Source organism: Mugil cephalus, chromosome 1, assembly GCF_022458985.1.
Source record: "Mugil cephalus isolate CIBA_MC_2020 chromosome 1, CIBA_Mcephalus_1.1, whole genome shotgun sequence".
Lineage (NCBI taxonomy): Eukaryota > Metazoa > Chordata > Actinopteri > Mugiliformes > Mugilidae > Mugil > Mugil cephalus.
In genome coordinates this window covers 12,745,347-12,761,968 of record NC_061770.1, presented here as the reverse complement: position 1 = coordinate 12,761,968, position 16,622 = coordinate 12,745,347, and the positions used below count along the sequence as shown (strand labels likewise).

Genomic DNA, 16,622 nt, shown 5'->3' with positions numbered 1-16,622 from the left:
GGGGTGAAGCTGCTTCAGCCTTCACGAGACATGGCTACAGACACCCTCTTTGGACCACGGACGGTTGACTGACTACTATGGTTTGGTGGAAAAGATACAATCACCTTTAAAGGCCAAGTACAAGCATATTTCTTCTCATTACATATCAGAATCTGAAAGTAAAATATTAACTGGTGAGTGAAGGTAATAGATCCGGCTTGCTGCACCCATTCCCGGAGGTAAAGACAAACTTGTATGGTGGAGCTCACACCACGCGGCACACCAAGTAGTGTGGTCTGACCTGTACCTGTAAACTCTGAGAGATAGCATAGCTAACAGGCTAATAACAACAGGCATCGAGTTGCAAATTACACAGCTTCTTATCGTTTATCTGTGTCCCAGTTCTTTCACCGACTACACAGACGAATAGCATCATTACCTCTCGCTGCTTGTTGTATTGTGCTATGCAGTCATAAACTACAATATAAAAGAATCGCAAATGGGACAGTGGAAGGCCTGATAATTCAACTTCATCTCTTGAGGTTTAATGAGTAAAAAAAAAAAAACCCTTGCACCATGACAGAAGATGGGGCAACATCTCAGTTACCTGTGAAGTCCTCCGCTTGGAGATGCAGGTCACACAGCTTGTGGATGTAACGGATGTACATGTCCTCCTTGTTGACCTCTGATTTGTAGAAGTTCTGGTGTTGAATTAAGAAAAAAAGAAAACAGAGGTGTAAATTTTATTCCGTGCGTGATAATCATCCTAAAGGTACCTGCAAACTCGTGAATGTTTCACCATAAGGTTGACGGAACCGCCTATTTTCTTGTTCTCCATCTCATCTCCTTTCATGCAGTCCCTGCACATAAAGGTCCACATAAATCAGTCCAGTACTGACTTGAACAAGTGATGTTAGTTAGGATTTGCACTTGACTTTCACCGTACCTGTAATCCAGTAATCGCTCAACGAGTCTCGTGACCGATGTGACAAATGAGATTCCCGTTTCTCTCCAGGTCTCCTGCTCAATCTTCTCCAACAGGCTGCATAGAAAAACACAGAAGGACACGCTGACTGAATGCGCCGAGTACAGGAGGTGCGCGCGTATTAATCAAAATAAATACGAGGACATTAAACTTTACCTTGGATAAGGACCGAACAGCTGGGTCCTGAGGTGTGACAGGCAAACAAAAGAGGCGCAATTTAGAAGGAAACTCTCAGAGAGCGGCGATAGTCTGAGTATCACTTCACATGATCACTAAACACGGGTTTGATGCTTACAACAGGCTGAAGAGCTCTCTGTGATTATCATCGCCTTTCCCATCTGACACCATGCTATCCAGCTTATCCATCAGCTCCGCTTCCACCTACACACAGAAGCACAATCAGCCCGAAGACGTGGGTACGTTATGTGACAAAGAGCTGTCCATTTCTGCAGCACACAGGCTGTTTTTTGAAGGGTAATAACGTCATGAGCACCTGTTTGAAGTTTCCATTTTTCCTCTGCTCCCAGTCCATCATGTCGTGAAAAATTGGGATCATAATGTTTCGGACCTCGGTCTGAGGCACCAAGGTAACGCCGAGGAAAGGACCCATCATTCCCGGGATGAAGTGGGGCTTGTTGTCGCCTGCAGTACATAGGTACACTTAAACAGGCGCCTTTTGTTTGACTTTCTGAAAATGTAAATGTGACACGCGCATGCGAGTGAGGGGAAATGGTGAAGGGACGGCGCACCTAGTTTTTGCCACATGCTGAAGAGCTCATACGCCATCATGACCCTCATATCTCCATGCCTGTGATAAAAACAGTGGGGGGAAAAAGATAATTAGGATAGCACCTTGAAAAAATGCGCACAAAGAATATAGAGCAGTTTCATACTTGTCGAGGACTTTCTTCCGTTTCGCTGGGCCGAGAGACTCCAGCTGCAGACTGGGCTGGTTGATGTACAGCACGGTGAGGCTGAAGAAGGAGTTCCACACCTGACACGCAAGCAGACATGAGTGCAGCTCAGAAACATATTCAGACAATGGATTTTTTTTTTTTTTTTTTTTAAGAAATGTAAGACAAATAAGTGGACATGTGGTGTAGTTTCAGTCCGGACAAACACCTTGAAATCAAAATCCGCCTCTGAGAAGTTCTTGTGCAGCGCCGGAGACAGGAACTGTGTTGTCACCACGATGATACTGCAGAAAGCAAACATTACACAGTCAGCTTACAAAATGAGCTAGGTGCCAAAAATAGATGGAGAAAATAAATAAATAAATAAAAATTTTGCAACACAAGCGTCACCTTCAGAGCGGAACTATCTGAAGAGACCCTGATCTAATGGTTGGCTGTATTCCCTTACCATCTCCAGGACAAAGACGGCATGACAGAAATGGAAAAGCAGACTCACTGACTGGTTAGAAGACGCATGACACTCCAGTCTCGAGGGAAGATAGTGAGTTTCATCAGATTGCGGAACACGCAGAAGATCTTCAACAGGAACTCCTGCAGAGGAATATATTAACAAAGTGAACGCTGGTTAGGAATGTGGGACACGGGGAACGGGCTCTAATCATGCTCGGCTCTGAGACTCCACCTTCAGCTCCTCTTTGCTGTGGAAGTTGTTGAGTAGATGGTGAAAGTGGATCTCTGTCATCTGTTGCAGCAGAGAGAGAAGACAGGAAACATACTCCCCCTGCAGAAAACAAAATGACAGACACGGGCGCACAGGAATAGGAAGGTCAATCAACGCGGAACATTAAGTGAGTGGGAGCGCGCTGAGTGGGAGCTTACCGTTATCTCAGCAGTGCACTGGGGACAGCGTTGTCCTCTGGACGTCTCCACGGAGTGAGATTTGCTCATGATGGACAGCAGGGTCTGCAGCAGCACATCCAGTAAGCTCTCCACCATCATCTCCACCTCCTCCTGAACAGAAGATTCCTGAAAAGCAACAACAAGCTGAAACACACAGAAACAAAAACTGCAGCTCAACGGGAATGCTTTATTAGCTTAATTGTAACGATCCATCTGATTTAAAGCTTTAGGTTTATAACACATTCTCATATTCTTTAAGTTAATAGGATATTTTTTTATGTTGTTGTCATATATGTCGAACACGCATGTAAAAATGTGATCTGTACCATGGAGCTTGTCTTAATTATGGAAAATATGCTGCTCAGGATCCCAGAGCAAATGAGCAGCTCCCTCTGCTGGCGTAGATGCAGGTGGATGTGATGCAGGACCACAGGCAGCAATATGCTACGGGATTCTGGGGAAAGGAAAAGAGACAAAGAAATGGGAGACTAAGTGAGGCTGAAACTAACAAGAACCACCCGCGCATTAGGTTTAATTATACGGACCGAAATGCTGCCGCAGCATGTTTGTGTTGACATCAACACAGAAAGAAACCTTTTTTTGTAAAATCTTCACGTTTGTCTCACCAGGGAAGAAGAAGAGTCGACTCTCAACTGTGCGAGCGATGGACTGCAGTTTGACTACATCCATAGACTGGCCGATGTCCACGGTGCTGGGCATGCTCCCCAGGGTGCCCCGGACATATTCGGCTACCTCCTGAACCGTGAACATCTGCAGCAGCTCATCGAAGATATCAGGGAAACTGTTCAACAGCGCTGCCTTAGGGGGGGAAACAAAGAACAGATTTTTTGAATAAAAAAAAAAAACCCTTACAAATATCTAAGTGACAGACACAAAACAGGAAGACCGCAAACACAGTCATTTATTGGTATTTCAATAAATGGAGCACAAACAGGATTTTTAAGTCCTACTGCAACATCATTTATTTTATTGTGCTACGATAATCTTAATTATCTGTCTGGAAATAAAGGTTAAATATAAAAATCTAGAGGGGCAAATCAATTTACTCAAGAATGCATCATCCTGTTTGAGCAGGATGGGGCTGCACAGCATCCGCTGCACTGGAGAACCAACACATGGGGGCACTGCCACTTACTGAGAAGGACGAGAGTCCAGGAGCATGACCACAGAAAGACATGCAGCTGATCACACCCCTAAACTGTCCAAGAACAAGCCAAGGATGGGGCAACAGGGTGAAACAAGTGACAAGAATGAATCAAGAAATAAATTAACAAAAATAAATCAGTCAGGATGAAAAAAAGAAAAGAAAGAGGAAATAAAAACATTTATAACAAAAGAGAAACAGGAATGGCAAGCAGGTGGCCGCTGTGATTTCAGAAAACAGTAAATATAATGTTTGTGTGAACTTTCCGACCTGCGTGAACACCAGGTTCTCTGAGCTGCGACTGTCCAGACTCAGGACAAAGCGGATCGACTGGAAGAGCTCCTGGATGCTTGCTCTGAACTGCTCTTCCTCCATCCCACAGGTCGCTCTCGAGTACAGGATACGAGACTGTACGATGAACTTGAACAGGTACTCCAGTGCCTGAGGTGATTGTTAGGAAGATGCAGACGGAGACATACAGTCAGCTTACGCGCCCACCACTAAAACATCAGCTCCCTAACAGGGAACAAGAATCGGTTTAAGGTTGAAAATCAATACGTGAAAAGAAATATGTCGTCAAATCTCCTTAACGCAAAGGAAATTCAATCACCGCGCGGAAACGCTGCACTCTGCTCGTCAATATCTGCAGAGGTTTCACCCATTTCACTTCCACCCATTAGCTTCACTCTCTGCAGGAAATTCACTTCCTGAGGCCTCATATAGTGTCACATTACTCCTTATCAGTCGCTCTGTCTGACCGTTTCACCGTGCCACGCTAATTAATCCCCACTGAACGGACCCAAACTGAACCAGACAGAAGTTAGTGCGATACTTTACCCTCATGGCTTCCTGTATGTGGTCCTGCCGGACGACCTCAGCCGAGCGGTCCATGTACCACTTCAGACATCGAATCAGCTCCCTGCACATAAAACGCATGAAATCAAGGGACTTTCCAGGCATCTGAAATCAGTGTTTTATGGTTCTTTCACACAAAACTGAAAAGAATCAGGTAAATGTTGCAGTACTTGTACGCCAGAGCTCCGGCAAAGTGGTTTTGGATGTAGGAATCCATGACAGGTCTGAAGTGGTAGAAACGACTGTCCCTGAGCAAGTTAATGATGAACACCTGAGCACACAAACATATCGGAGTTACAACTATTTCCTCCGCGCGAAAGTCACGTTAAATAATTCGGCATATGAGTTCACTTTGTCCCGTTAGCTGTCCTACCAGAGACTGGAAAACCAGAGGTCCGTATTTATCAGTGTTGTCATCTAAAAGACAGAAGAGCGTATCCAGGACATCTCGCAAGAACTGTGAGTGGGTAAAAAAAAAAAAAGAAGGACAAATCTCAAAACAACCGTCACATTAAAGACCTTACTGACAACTAAAATAGAAAGAAATAGAAAAAAGGATATCCCCTTCATCCAAAAGCAGGGCAAATTTATTAGATTTTTATAACTGTATTCTGAGATAATAGCGTGACCAAACAACAATGTTACATACTATTCTACTAAATACTTCAATCTGAAACTGAACACTGTAAGAGAGGACATTTTGGAAGCTGACATTAACCTTGACAATCTCCTCTCCGCTGATCTGGCGTAGTCGTCCGAGGATGTCCAACACCCTGTCTGGGTGAGCCTTCCAGTTCAGAAGAGCCAGTAGATCCACTGAAAGCAGGGACAACGTCAAGGTGAGTGGGCTCGATTAAAACAACGTAAACGCGTTTGTGTAGAAGAGGAGCGCGGCAGGCAGATTACCATTCTGCGTGAGTTTCGTGGAGCAGAGTATCGTGGACACCCAGAAGGTTTCTTTGGGGCTTCTCTGGAAGGGCAGGTTGACAGGCAGGTTGGGGCAGCTGTTGAAGTCCTCCTTGCAGCAGGGCAGGCTCAGGTATAGGCCCTGGTTACTGAAGGTGGCATTCTCGTCGCACTAGGAGATGGACGGTTCGGAGACGGATAAGATTGCAATGAGAGAATGTTTCTGCAAAAGCATCATGGTTTTAGTGCATAGCTGTGCTTTCATGCTGGTGGCATTTGATTGTCATCCAGGTTGTGGCGTACGTTTAAACAAAGCTAAAACAAAGGCAACTGTTTTATTTTTTTTGAGTTTCTTAGTTTCCTGTTTGGTGTTATTCCCTGGATTTTCCATTGATCGCTTATTGGTTTCTCCTTGTGTCTCCACCCTCATTCGTTTCACCTGTGCCTTGTCAGCCCTCTGCCCGAGTGTGTATATATAGCCCTGCCTTTGTTCCCTGTTACATTGTTGTACTCCCTGTGATCCTGTCTTTGTGTTTTTGTCCCTTAGTCGTGCAGTTTGTTGCCAGACCATACTCCTTCGTTCTTGTGTTTTGGATTTCCTGCTGTCTGCAGCACCTTTTGTTATATAAAGACCTTTTTTTTTGCACCTCGCCTTAATCATCCTTTTTTTGTTTGTTTGTTTTTTGATCTTTTATTATCTTTGTCCTGCACTTTGTCCAACCTTAAAACCTGCCAACCTGGCACTTCGGTTCAGATTGATCACTTAATTGTCTGTTCGCTCTTTGAAGGACTTTGAACAGCATATTAAAAAAATTGTGGATTTGCTGTGTGTGTGGATTTGGTCACAGTTTTTCACAGTAACTGCTATGTTGGTATCCTGTTAACGCCAGATTCTTGGAGCGTCTCGTTTAAGAGCGCTGCTTGTAAACAGCTTCTTCTCAGAAACCAGGACATGATGCTCTGGCCTGGAGGATCTAGGACATGCTACCTGGAGTTCTCCAAATAAACAAGTATACTGTGAATCGCATGTTGTTTGCACAGAGCATAATCACTTGGGTGGCAAAAATGAAATGAATCAGGCAACAGGAGACAAATAAATGGACTGTGAACAAAAAAACACCTCGCATGGTGATGTGTAACATTGGCTACAGGCATCGGAGAGTGTAAACAATTATAGGGTATTTCATGTTGTGTCCTCTCAAAAAGTAAAGATATAGAACACTGACATACGCTACCTACTATCAACAGTTTGGACACACTTTCTCACTGAATTGAATACGAAGGTGTATTTGAACTTTTGAATGGTAGTGTAGGTAATTTTATGAATCACATGATGTCCCCAGGTAATACTATTACTGCATGAGTAGTGAAATACAAAGAACTGCCAGCAGCTGGTTGCTAGTTTGTGATGCCCTACCAACACATAAACACATCAGCATGGCAGAAGAAGCAAAGTTGTATATAATTATTTACATTTTCATTTCAAGAAACTAAACACTGGTAGAAAATTATATTTCACCAATTGCTAATGCACCTTATTCAGCAGTTGTGTTTGGAGACTGATACAGCTTCTACACATTTGATCCACTGTGGATGTGAATACCCTCAAGGTAAAGTTGAGAGTCAGCTCTTTAAGCTCATATGTTTCGATGGACAGCTAAAGGAACAAACATATATGAACTCAACTGCACCTTGACTTGATCCTACCTTGTACACATACAACTCGTGGCTCTCATCCGACAGCGTGGTCCCATCTTCTCTCATCAGAGGAGTGAAGGCGAAGCCAAACAGTTTTTTCTCCCCTTTGTCTTTAGCTAAAAGGAAGCACATCGTAACAGCATACATCAGATACCCATCCACGCTGCACCCATCATGCGCACTCAGTGGGGCTCTGAGCGTGATCCAGTCCTGTCTTAATGAACTCGTGTGCTGAGGGTTTGACAGCCACCGGGCTGCATTAGTGACTCACTGGAGCAGTGTCTGAACTCGAAGCGCAGGTGGGACCCTCGGAAACGATCTATGGGAATGGGCAGCTTGACCATCTCACTCCAGCGGGGGCTGTTGTTGTGGTACAGGACAAAAGAGCGATATTCAGAGGAGTTGGGCTCCCCGCTGCCCAAACTGATGCAGTCCTGCAAGGAGAAGGAGAAGGATGCATTGGAGGAAGCTTACACTCGTCACCACCCATATCCTGGTGATATGGCACATAATAACTGGAGCGCATGTGTGTCATACTTTGAGTGTGTCCCCGTCTGCGTAGAGGACATAGAGCGTCACTTCGATGTTCTTCTGGACGCTCTTGCCACCCCTCTCAAACTCCCCCCGCTCCAGGGTGAGGTACAGGTCATTGCGTGTGTCACCTATGACGAAAGAATAAACTTTACTTAAAAGGGAACTCTTGATTTTAAGCTCTTGTCTCAGAGAACAAAAAAAAAAAAAGCTCCCACAGGGGGAGTTGCACAAAATTGGGTTGCCTCAAGTAATATCAGTCTGACTTAATGTGAGTCTCAAAAGTACAAGTTTGGAAATTAAAACACTTTAAAGGGAGTTCCCTGACTACGATGCGTCTCCACATATCTCCTGCCTCGGCGATGCTCATAAGCTCCAATGTCCATGTCAGCCTCTGCTCCACAGATGAGCCGTGAGTGGTCAACTTAAATTAAGCTTCTGCGTGGACTAAGATGTGCACGGCATGTCACTGTCAATGCAAAACGATGCCGCTAAGATGTAATAAGCTGTAGCTCATGACTGCCTCAGCACCTTTAGTGGGGTCAGTGCTTAATGGAATAAATATCAGCGGCAACAGTGGAGGAAGATATTGCAGTTATTTTTAAAATCATATTATTGTTATTTATAGGCAAGTCATTTCCTTGGGGATAGATGACTCACAAGGTGCAATACTGGGAGGAGGAGGAGGAGGAGCAGGAGGAGAGGAGAGGAGAGGAGAGGAGAGGAGAGGAGAGGAGAGGAGAGGAGAGGAGAGGAGAGGAGAGGAGAGGATTACACATTCTTAGGATGCACAAAGCACTGCAATGTCAGCTGATGAAATATTCAGAAATAAACACACACCTCGCTCTTTAAATGTCTTTGAGAAACCTTTGAAGATGTCTACTCTTTACAATTTGTTCAGAACCTGACCTACATGCCAGTCTTATGCAAAACAGAAGTACATTAGTGTTGTAATTTAAACCAGGGGTCTTCAAAGGCCAAGGACCCCAAACTGATGGAGAGATTAAGTAGGGACCCCCTACCTACTATATGTGTTCTGGATTAAACTTAAATATACATTATTATTATTATCATTTTGCATTCAGTATGTTGGATTCATGTTAATGTGTATTTAAAGAAATATACATTTGTGGGGGAAAATTAAAAATATATATATATAAAAAATGTCTAATCAACCAAAGATTTTGCGACTCTCCTCCCCTGCAGTACCTCCATGGACCCCTTAAGGGTCACGGACCCCCTGTTGAAGACCTATGATCTTAACATATTTGGTGTCAAAAGTATTTGTTTGGCAGAAAAACAGCTCCAGTGATTGATGTATTGTCATCAGACACATCAGTTTTCCCGCTGTTACCTGCTCTGGCCGAGCTAAGTAGTTTCTACTTGTTTATATGGAGGGCTTTGCGCAAGCGGTTTTAATTTTAAGAGAAGTCTCTCTTTGATGGCTTAGGGATAATGTTTTTAAATGTAACATCCCGATCTGAAAAGAATTAATGAAGCAATATTTAATGGAAATATCCACGTCAAATAAAAGTTTCTCAACATTTAACCTAGCTCAGCCCCGCTCTCTTACATCTTTTTACTGATGTTGTCGACTGTTTCCTTCCATTCAATCCACTCATTTCCTCTGTTCTTCTCAGCTAATCAGTGACCTTCCCCTCTTTTTGTTCCTCCAATCCAGCTGGCCTCTGGCCTTCACCTCCTCCCTGAACCCTTCTGTCCCCATTACTGCCGACCGCTCTTTGCCTCCTTACCTGGCAGGATGACATCTGGGAAACCCAGTTTGCGTGTGAGTGCCAAGGCCCTGTTGAACACAGCCTGGTTCTCCCGTCTGATCTGCTCCAGCTCACCTCGCAGCAGCTGCAGGGAAATGATGAGGCCTGGGGACAGAGTGGAGGGGGTGGGGAGGGGGGACATAGGCATGTGAGAGTGTGTAAATGGAGGGGAGAGGGCACACGCAGAGGTGTAGGGTTGTGGGAGGAAGAAAGTCGAATTGAAGCAAAGAAAGCACAGGGACAAAGACGGAGAAGGGGGGGGGGGGGTATTTAAAGGACATTAGTCAGAATGTGGGGGAGGAGAAGACAGACAAGAAAGCAGATAGAGAGATGTGATCAGTGCCTGAGTAGAGGGCGGGAGCAAAAATGCTATTGTGGAATTACACAAAGAAAGAAAAAAAAAGTGTGTGCACAAATCTGGTGACATATTTTTTTTTTTTTTTTTTTTTTTTGCGAGGCATGAGTCACGATTTAAACCGTGAGATGCTGACAGAAAGAGAGGACCACACTTAAAATGTGTCCAGTTATTTCACACAGCAAGTTTTTTTTTTTAACACCAAAGGCAGACAGGGATCTTTTCGTGGGAGATAACACACTGATTTAGCTTAGCATTTAGCTACAATGTGTTTTCTTCTTCAGGTGTCAATGGTCAAAGATGGCAGGAGTGGTTGTTATAAAGGAGGGAATTTTTATTGACCTTGAAAAATATCATAGCAGAGGGTAAGTTGTTATGGAAAAAATAATCACTGTAATAACTCTAATGGTTCCCAAATTTTGAGCTTTAAAAGGAGAAACCGATTAATCAGTCGCTCAGCATCAGTAGTGAAAACAAATAATTTGTTGCAGGTGTTTCAAATTATTTTCAGTCAGTAAAAGAGCATATTAGCTCTTGCATATGTTAGTATATTATTATATTAGCAGAAACTAAATATCCTGACGTCCTCCACAATCACACCACTCCCCGACACAGGAACTGGTCCAGCTTCAACCCTTTAAAAATGAAACCTAGCATTGTGGTGGAGGCTGTCTGAAACACAACCCAGATAATGATGAAAGCAAAGTTGAGCCCACGTTGAGACGTCTTTCGACATCTATGCGACTTGTCGGGACTGCTCTTGTGCACAACCCGGTCGCCCATCTGCTCTCTCCCTGTGAGCTTCTCCGGATAAAAGCTTCAGCAAAAACATGTCAACGGCCTTGGATTCTAACAACAGAGGGGTTAAAGCCACTCACCATAGTTGGTGCTGGGGGCTGAGTACTTGGTGTTGGACTTGCGGATGATGTTCTCGTGTACCTGGTACCACTCGTTCTCATTGTTACATCTGGGGAGAAAGACAGTAGGGGCTGTTAACAACGTGCCCATTAGTGGGTCCAGATGGAGGGTTCAGAAGTGTGTGCATGGGGGACTGCATAAACAGCATGTGTCCCAGAGCCGATTTCCTCCTGGAGAAAAGGTAGCAGCAGGGGGAGGTGCTATCAAGCAGCACATTAGCCCAAATACGCAGCATACTAAGCAAACCTGACAGCCAGCTCTCTACCAGCCTTTTTCATTACTGTGGGCCCGAAGGCCCCCGGGAAAGGCATGTGGAAATGCACAGACTGGAGCGTTATAGGAGCCGACAGTTGTGAGGCAGCTCGGCACTGAATCACTGCTTGCTTTTTAAAAGGAAGGGCTCCTCGCGTCGGCGAAGGAATCCAATAAAAACGACAGCTTACTATTCACGGAGCCCTTTATTTCGCACCGGGCTTTGCAGTGCTCCTTAAAAACGCCGCGGAAGGAAGGCAGCGTGTGAAGGAAAGCGCACGAATGGCCGTTGACCCAGAGCTGACGCAGAGGACGACGGCGCAGATGCGAGGAGACGTTTTAGCTGTTGACGACTGACGAGAAAATATGCTGAGCTTAAAGTTGTTTAGCCTTGACCTCTAACTTCGCTCAATTATCTATGTGTCATCTCTGCCAGTCCCCTTCCCCTCTCCTTCTGTGTGTCCCCTTCCTTCGCTGGGTTTGGCGGGTGCACAGGAGTGGCTCTCTGTGGGGAAGCCTAACAGAAGCAGCCAGATTCACAACACGCCAAGTGCCCTGCCTCAGGCCCGGGGTGAGCAGCTATTGATTTTCCAGAGGACACTTCATTATCATTCTGGTCCAAAGACACCAAGCGTCAACGGCGAAGCACTAGGTTGTCATGCACGACATATTCGGATCGTTCGCACGTCAATCCGTAGACACTTTAGCTCTTTAGCACAGAACCCATGCAGCTATGACGTAATTAGGTAAGTCAAACCAGAGAAGCTTAACTGAATATTTTTATGAAGGGAATTCATTTAGAAAACTCACGTATAAACTTTGAGCACAAAGTCCTTCTCCTCTTTGAGGTCTGTGATGGTGTGGAAAACATCGCTCATGGCGAGCACAGCGCAGCCGTAGGGTCGTCTGTACTGCACATGAGGTGGGCCTTTTTTGGAGTCGTTCAGCAGCATACGACCTGGAAAGAAAAACAAAAAGGATGTGCCGAGCTGAAACACCGATGGGCATAATAGCTACGAAGAACGCATCGTGACATGTTTTTTTTATTTACCAGTTCTTATGACATGTGCAACAATGTAGAGGTCTCTCTTCAAGTCTTTACTGCTTAAATCCTACAGAGAAAACGAAAGTGAAATGTTTGTAGCTGGAAATACAGAATATTATGTCAAGAAGGACAAATATCTTACCGTGAAGAGAGCACACAGACGATCAACCTTTTCTGGATTCTTTGGTCCTCCGTTTTTGTTCAGTTTCACCATGAACTTCTCACTGTAAAAGAACTCAGTTTAAAGTTTCTGTCAGACCCACGATGCCTCCGTCAATCTGCTGGACAGAGGCAGCATACAGACTATCTGTGCATGTTTGCCACTTCTCCCCTTGCTTTCATACAGCATGTGTTGTACTTTTTTTTTTTTTGGGCCCCCTCGATGCAGCTGTGTGTGAGATTCCTCCATCTACCTGATCTGTTTGGCCTCGCGAGTGTCGTACAGGGAAAAGAAGACATCCGCATCCTCGCTGATGCTGTTATAAGTAAAACTCTTCAGATTGATGAAAAGGTGGTGCGACACAGGGACACGGCAACCGTCACCATGACGCTGTCTCGTGCTATCACCCTGGGAACCAACAAGAAAGTGACCGCTAAGGAGACCAGTCTTCACTGCGAGCATATGACGTTCTATATATGGAAACTGTGCTACAGCAGATTCAGTGGACACATAGGTGCCTTCACAAATGGAGGGTGCTCCTATAACTACTGCAAATATAACAGCTTTACGATTTCAAGTTTTGTTGGGAGGTTTTGTCACAAAATCCACATGCCAGCATCTTTTCTACTTACAAATCAAAACATTATCTCTTGTTTCTTTGTTCTGTAGAAGTGTGAAAGCAAGAGATTGTGATTTTATGTGGCCACTTAGTGAATATAAGTGATAGTTAGAGGTGGATTTGTATGTAAACCGTTTCCCTATATTTACAGTCAGTGCTAGGCTATGGTAACTGACCTAGATAGAAAATTACACGAGAAATTAAAATACTAATTCATGTCCTTAAACTGGTTTTCTGACACAACAGAAATTCAGTGGAACAAACTATTCAAAGTGGACCGCAGTGACATTTGTGTGCACATTTTGGACATATGTGATCCCAGTGGGAATCAATCCTCACAGCGTGGCCTTATTGGAGTGAGTTTCTAATGGCGCATTATCACTACCCCATTACCATTAAAGGCAACCAACATACATTAAAGTTAAATCACACTGAAAGGTAATTTATGAGTGCTGAGTGCTGAAGTGCTAAGATGACGATTTCATGAGCAGCTTTGAAGTGACTGTACCTGATTTGTGCTTTGCTGACCACAGTGTCTGCTGGATACATGCTGAAAAACAGGGAGGTTCAAACGAGAGATGTCAGATCAGTCAGTCTATTGTCCGCTCCTCCCACACAGCATTGAACTTATTTACCTGATCGCCAGCTTCAGACACACGCTACCTGAGCGATGCCTGGGTCGATGCTTCAAACCTGACAAATTCTCACCTACGTACGCTGCCGAGTGGCTACACTACTGTTCCCTCAGCGCTAAAAGAAGCCCACACGAGGCAAAACGTGAGGACGTGGGAGAGGAGAGGACAAATCCAGTATAGCCCACACACACACACACACACACACACACACACACACACACACACACACACACACGGTCCTCTTTGCTCAGCAGCCTAGAAGAACTCTTCCACTCCCATACCTGAAGAGATGCCAAGGCTTCGTGCCCTGCCAAAGACAAGCTCACTTTCATCGACAGAGTCAGGAGGCTTTTTGGCAAGGAAGAGCTACACTGTTGTTTCTGGACAGGGCATTTAGTGCGCAAACATTCTGCATGCAAAGCTGAGAAACATGGCAATGGGATAATGGGAGGCTGCAGGGCAGTTGGAGAGTATTTTCATAAGCATATGGAGCTTCAGCCACTGACCAGAAAGGATCTCCCTCCCAGATAACGGTCTCCAGCAGCATTACATTAGATTTTATAACATCCGTGCTGTAATCGCTCATTTCTAAAATTGAATCTGCTTCAGCAAGTCTCCCCTCTCTCTCTCTCTCTCGTTTTGTGTATAGATTTGGAGGAAACACAAGACTACAACCAAAATACATTTGAGACATTACTTATTCATGGATACGCGTCTCGAGCCTGGTTCAGGGGTTAGAGCTAGCAAGACTAAAATATGTAATTTATATAATGAAAAAAAAGAACTATAAAATATTTACTTGCATGTACAGTACTTTTCCATAGCTTCACCTGGGCCTGTCACTTTGCATTACGTCTGCATTGCTCGCAAGCGAGAGTCACGTGCACGCCAGGAAAGGGACACACTCAATATGGCAGCCAAGGAGAGCATAAAGAGCAAGGCACATGAGGCGGCTCCAACAGCTGAATCGTGCTCTCTCTCGTGAGGCACCTTCTTATGGATGATTTGATAATCGGTGCATTCGCACATCCCTTCACATCCAGAAACACATCACTATATGTACTGTAAATATGTATATATGTAAAACCAGGCTGTGCAACGAGAAACAGACACACAGTCGGTCGGGGAAAAAAAAAAAAAAAAAAAGGCCAATAGTGTGCAAGTCAGTGAGTCATGGCTACGGTTTCTGCATGCTGTGGGGATATATTTAATTGCATTTTATCCTCCAAAGAATACACACTCACTTTATTAATTTATTCTGTGTGTACAGCATGTTAGCAGCAATAATCCAGGCAAACATACCAGTTTATATAGCTCTGATACGCTGATCTGATCCGGTTCCACCATCTCAAACTCTTTCCTGGGAACAAGGTCGAGGCCGAGGTGCCTGTTAGAGAGAGAGAGGGATAAAGGGATAAAAGGAGCTTAAAGACAAAGAGAAAAACAAATCAAACTTCTACACATAAAATGTTTCTCGATCTGAGTTAGCTTTAAAAGCGCAGAGAATCCTACATACGTGTTTCTTGGTAATATCTACAGGATATAGTCTTTTATATAAAATAATTTCATATGTTACTCTGTTACTCGCTTCACTTTGCAGAGATATGTTTAAGACACACACTTAACTTTTTACTCCACTGTGGGGAGTTAGATGATATGCCTGCTATTTATTTACTGACTCCAACAGCGAGCTAGCAGCTACTTAGATGCTGAATTTGTGGGCTAACAGCCAACAGAAATAAAAATCTACGTACCTCCCTGTCTAAAACGCAATAACAAACCCGAACAAATGTTAAGTTGTAAAAACAACAACTGAGTTCATGTGCTGCAGTGACTTCCTGGTGTCTCCATCGGTTGCCTGGCAACCTCTCAGGGCCAGGAAATGGTAGCGGCTTTAAGGTTTTACTTCATCCGGTATCATCAGTTATTTTAATTTAGTAGCTAATTTTCCTCGCGTGAACCTTGGTCAAAATAGTCAGACTCCTGATAAATGTAACAAACTACAATATCCTTAATATGGTCGAATATTCCCATTGAAATTGTACTTAATTCAGTTTAACTCTCGCTAATAATCCACAACTTTACAGTTTGATGTTTGGCCGATGCAGAGAGAAATATTCAAACAGAAGGCTCGGTTAATTCATGGCAGCGCCGCCTCACCAATACGGACAATTTTAGATTTGTGCATAATTTTATTCCAACAACTCTGTCGGACATTTCTGGCATGTGCGAAATGAGGATTCATGAGTTTGAACCACTCAGTGTGAGTTTATTTACAGAGACCCACTAACAAAGTCTATGGGAGTAAAGTAGGTTAAGTACAGTACTGGAGTAAATGTACTCTCTTGTTATGATACTGTAAATCACACTGTTACTTTTTAAATTATGTAACCTTCATCTATCAGTGCAGCTATAATCTTTTGACCATGAAATTAGATCACCACAGCTCTCAGGTCAGTGTGCATTACAGATCACTGACCTCAAACACTACAGTATATTTCAGGCACTACTTCGGAGTCTTTTCTACATTTCGTTCCAGCATGACACAGAATAATGCTGAACAATTGAGTGATGTAGTTCAAAGAGGATGTGTGTGTACTTTTATGTGCAATTATGCATTAATTCTTGTATTAAACTGACAGATGGCGCCTCCATTTAAAGCCATCCCTCTTCCTGAAGTGGAGCCCTCACATCTTTCTTTCTGTTATGGATGCCTGTCACAGCTCAGTTGGATGGAGTTTGAAACTGGCAACAGTAAGGATATGGCTTTACAGTTCCTCCAGGGGGATTTGCATTGACTTTAAGCTGCTTCAGATTCACTCATCTGCTAAATGACCATAAAATTACATCATGGCAAATGCTGCTGCACTCCCACTCCTCCTGCGTTGTAGATCTCTCCGCTGCCAAGGAAACATTGTATTCTTTGGTGG

The 16,622-nt window shown here is 44.0% G+C and overlaps 1 protein-coding gene across 5 annotated transcripts in view; it reads right to left on the bottom strand.

The window, feature by feature from the left end:
- LOC125006770 (dedicator of cytokinesis protein 3-like) overlaps positions 1-16,622 on the bottom strand; it is a 46,545-nt gene that overhangs the window by 14,942 nt on the left and 14,981 nt on the right. For 3 of the 5 annotated variants that reach the window (XM_047583143.1, XM_047583152.1, XM_047583160.1), the window contains exons 7-37: positions 14,995-15,079; positions 13,566-13,607; positions 12,692-12,846; positions 12,421-12,502; positions 12,285-12,345; positions 12,044-12,191; positions 10,942-11,030; positions 9,688-9,813; positions 7,940-8,064; positions 7,674-7,836; positions 7,412-7,518; positions 5,705-5,876; positions 5,517-5,614; positions 5,172-5,255; positions 4,969-5,069; positions 4,781-4,862; positions 4,214-4,384; positions 3,405-3,597; positions 3,105-3,232; positions 2,758-2,922; positions 2,561-2,659; positions 2,375-2,469; positions 2,087-2,162; positions 1,858-1,958; positions 1,714-1,772; positions 1,458-1,606; positions 1,260-1,345; positions 1,121-1,147; positions 926-1,021; positions 779-839; positions 587-680 (exon numbers count right to left, since the gene is read on the bottom strand). In XM_047583143.1, coding sequence (XP_047439099.1) covers positions 587-680; positions 779-839; positions 926-1,021; positions 1,121-1,147; positions 1,260-1,345; positions 1,458-1,606; positions 1,714-1,772; positions 1,858-1,958; positions 2,087-2,162; positions 2,375-2,469; positions 2,561-2,659; positions 2,758-2,922; positions 3,105-3,232; positions 3,405-3,597; positions 4,214-4,384; positions 4,781-4,862; positions 4,969-5,069; positions 5,172-5,255; positions 5,517-5,614; positions 5,705-5,876; positions 7,412-7,518; positions 7,674-7,836; positions 7,940-8,064; positions 9,688-9,813; positions 10,942-11,030; positions 12,044-12,191; positions 12,285-12,345; positions 12,421-12,502; positions 12,692-12,846; positions 13,566-13,607; positions 14,995-15,079 — 3,320 coding nt within the window. The remainder of the gene's footprint in view (positions 1-586; positions 681-778; positions 840-925; positions 1,022-1,120; positions 1,148-1,259; positions 1,346-1,457; positions 1,607-1,713; positions 1,773-1,857; positions 1,959-2,086; positions 2,163-2,374; positions 2,470-2,560; positions 2,660-2,757; positions 2,923-3,104; positions 3,233-3,404; positions 3,598-4,213; positions 4,385-4,780; positions 4,863-4,968; positions 5,070-5,171; positions 5,256-5,516; positions 5,615-5,704; positions 5,877-7,411; positions 7,519-7,673; positions 7,837-7,939; positions 8,065-9,687; positions 9,814-10,941; positions 11,031-12,043; positions 12,192-12,284; positions 12,346-12,420; positions 12,503-12,691; positions 12,847-13,565; positions 13,608-14,994; positions 15,080-16,622) is intronic. The other 2 variants (XM_047583179.1, XM_047583169.1) reach the window with 1 other exon arrangement.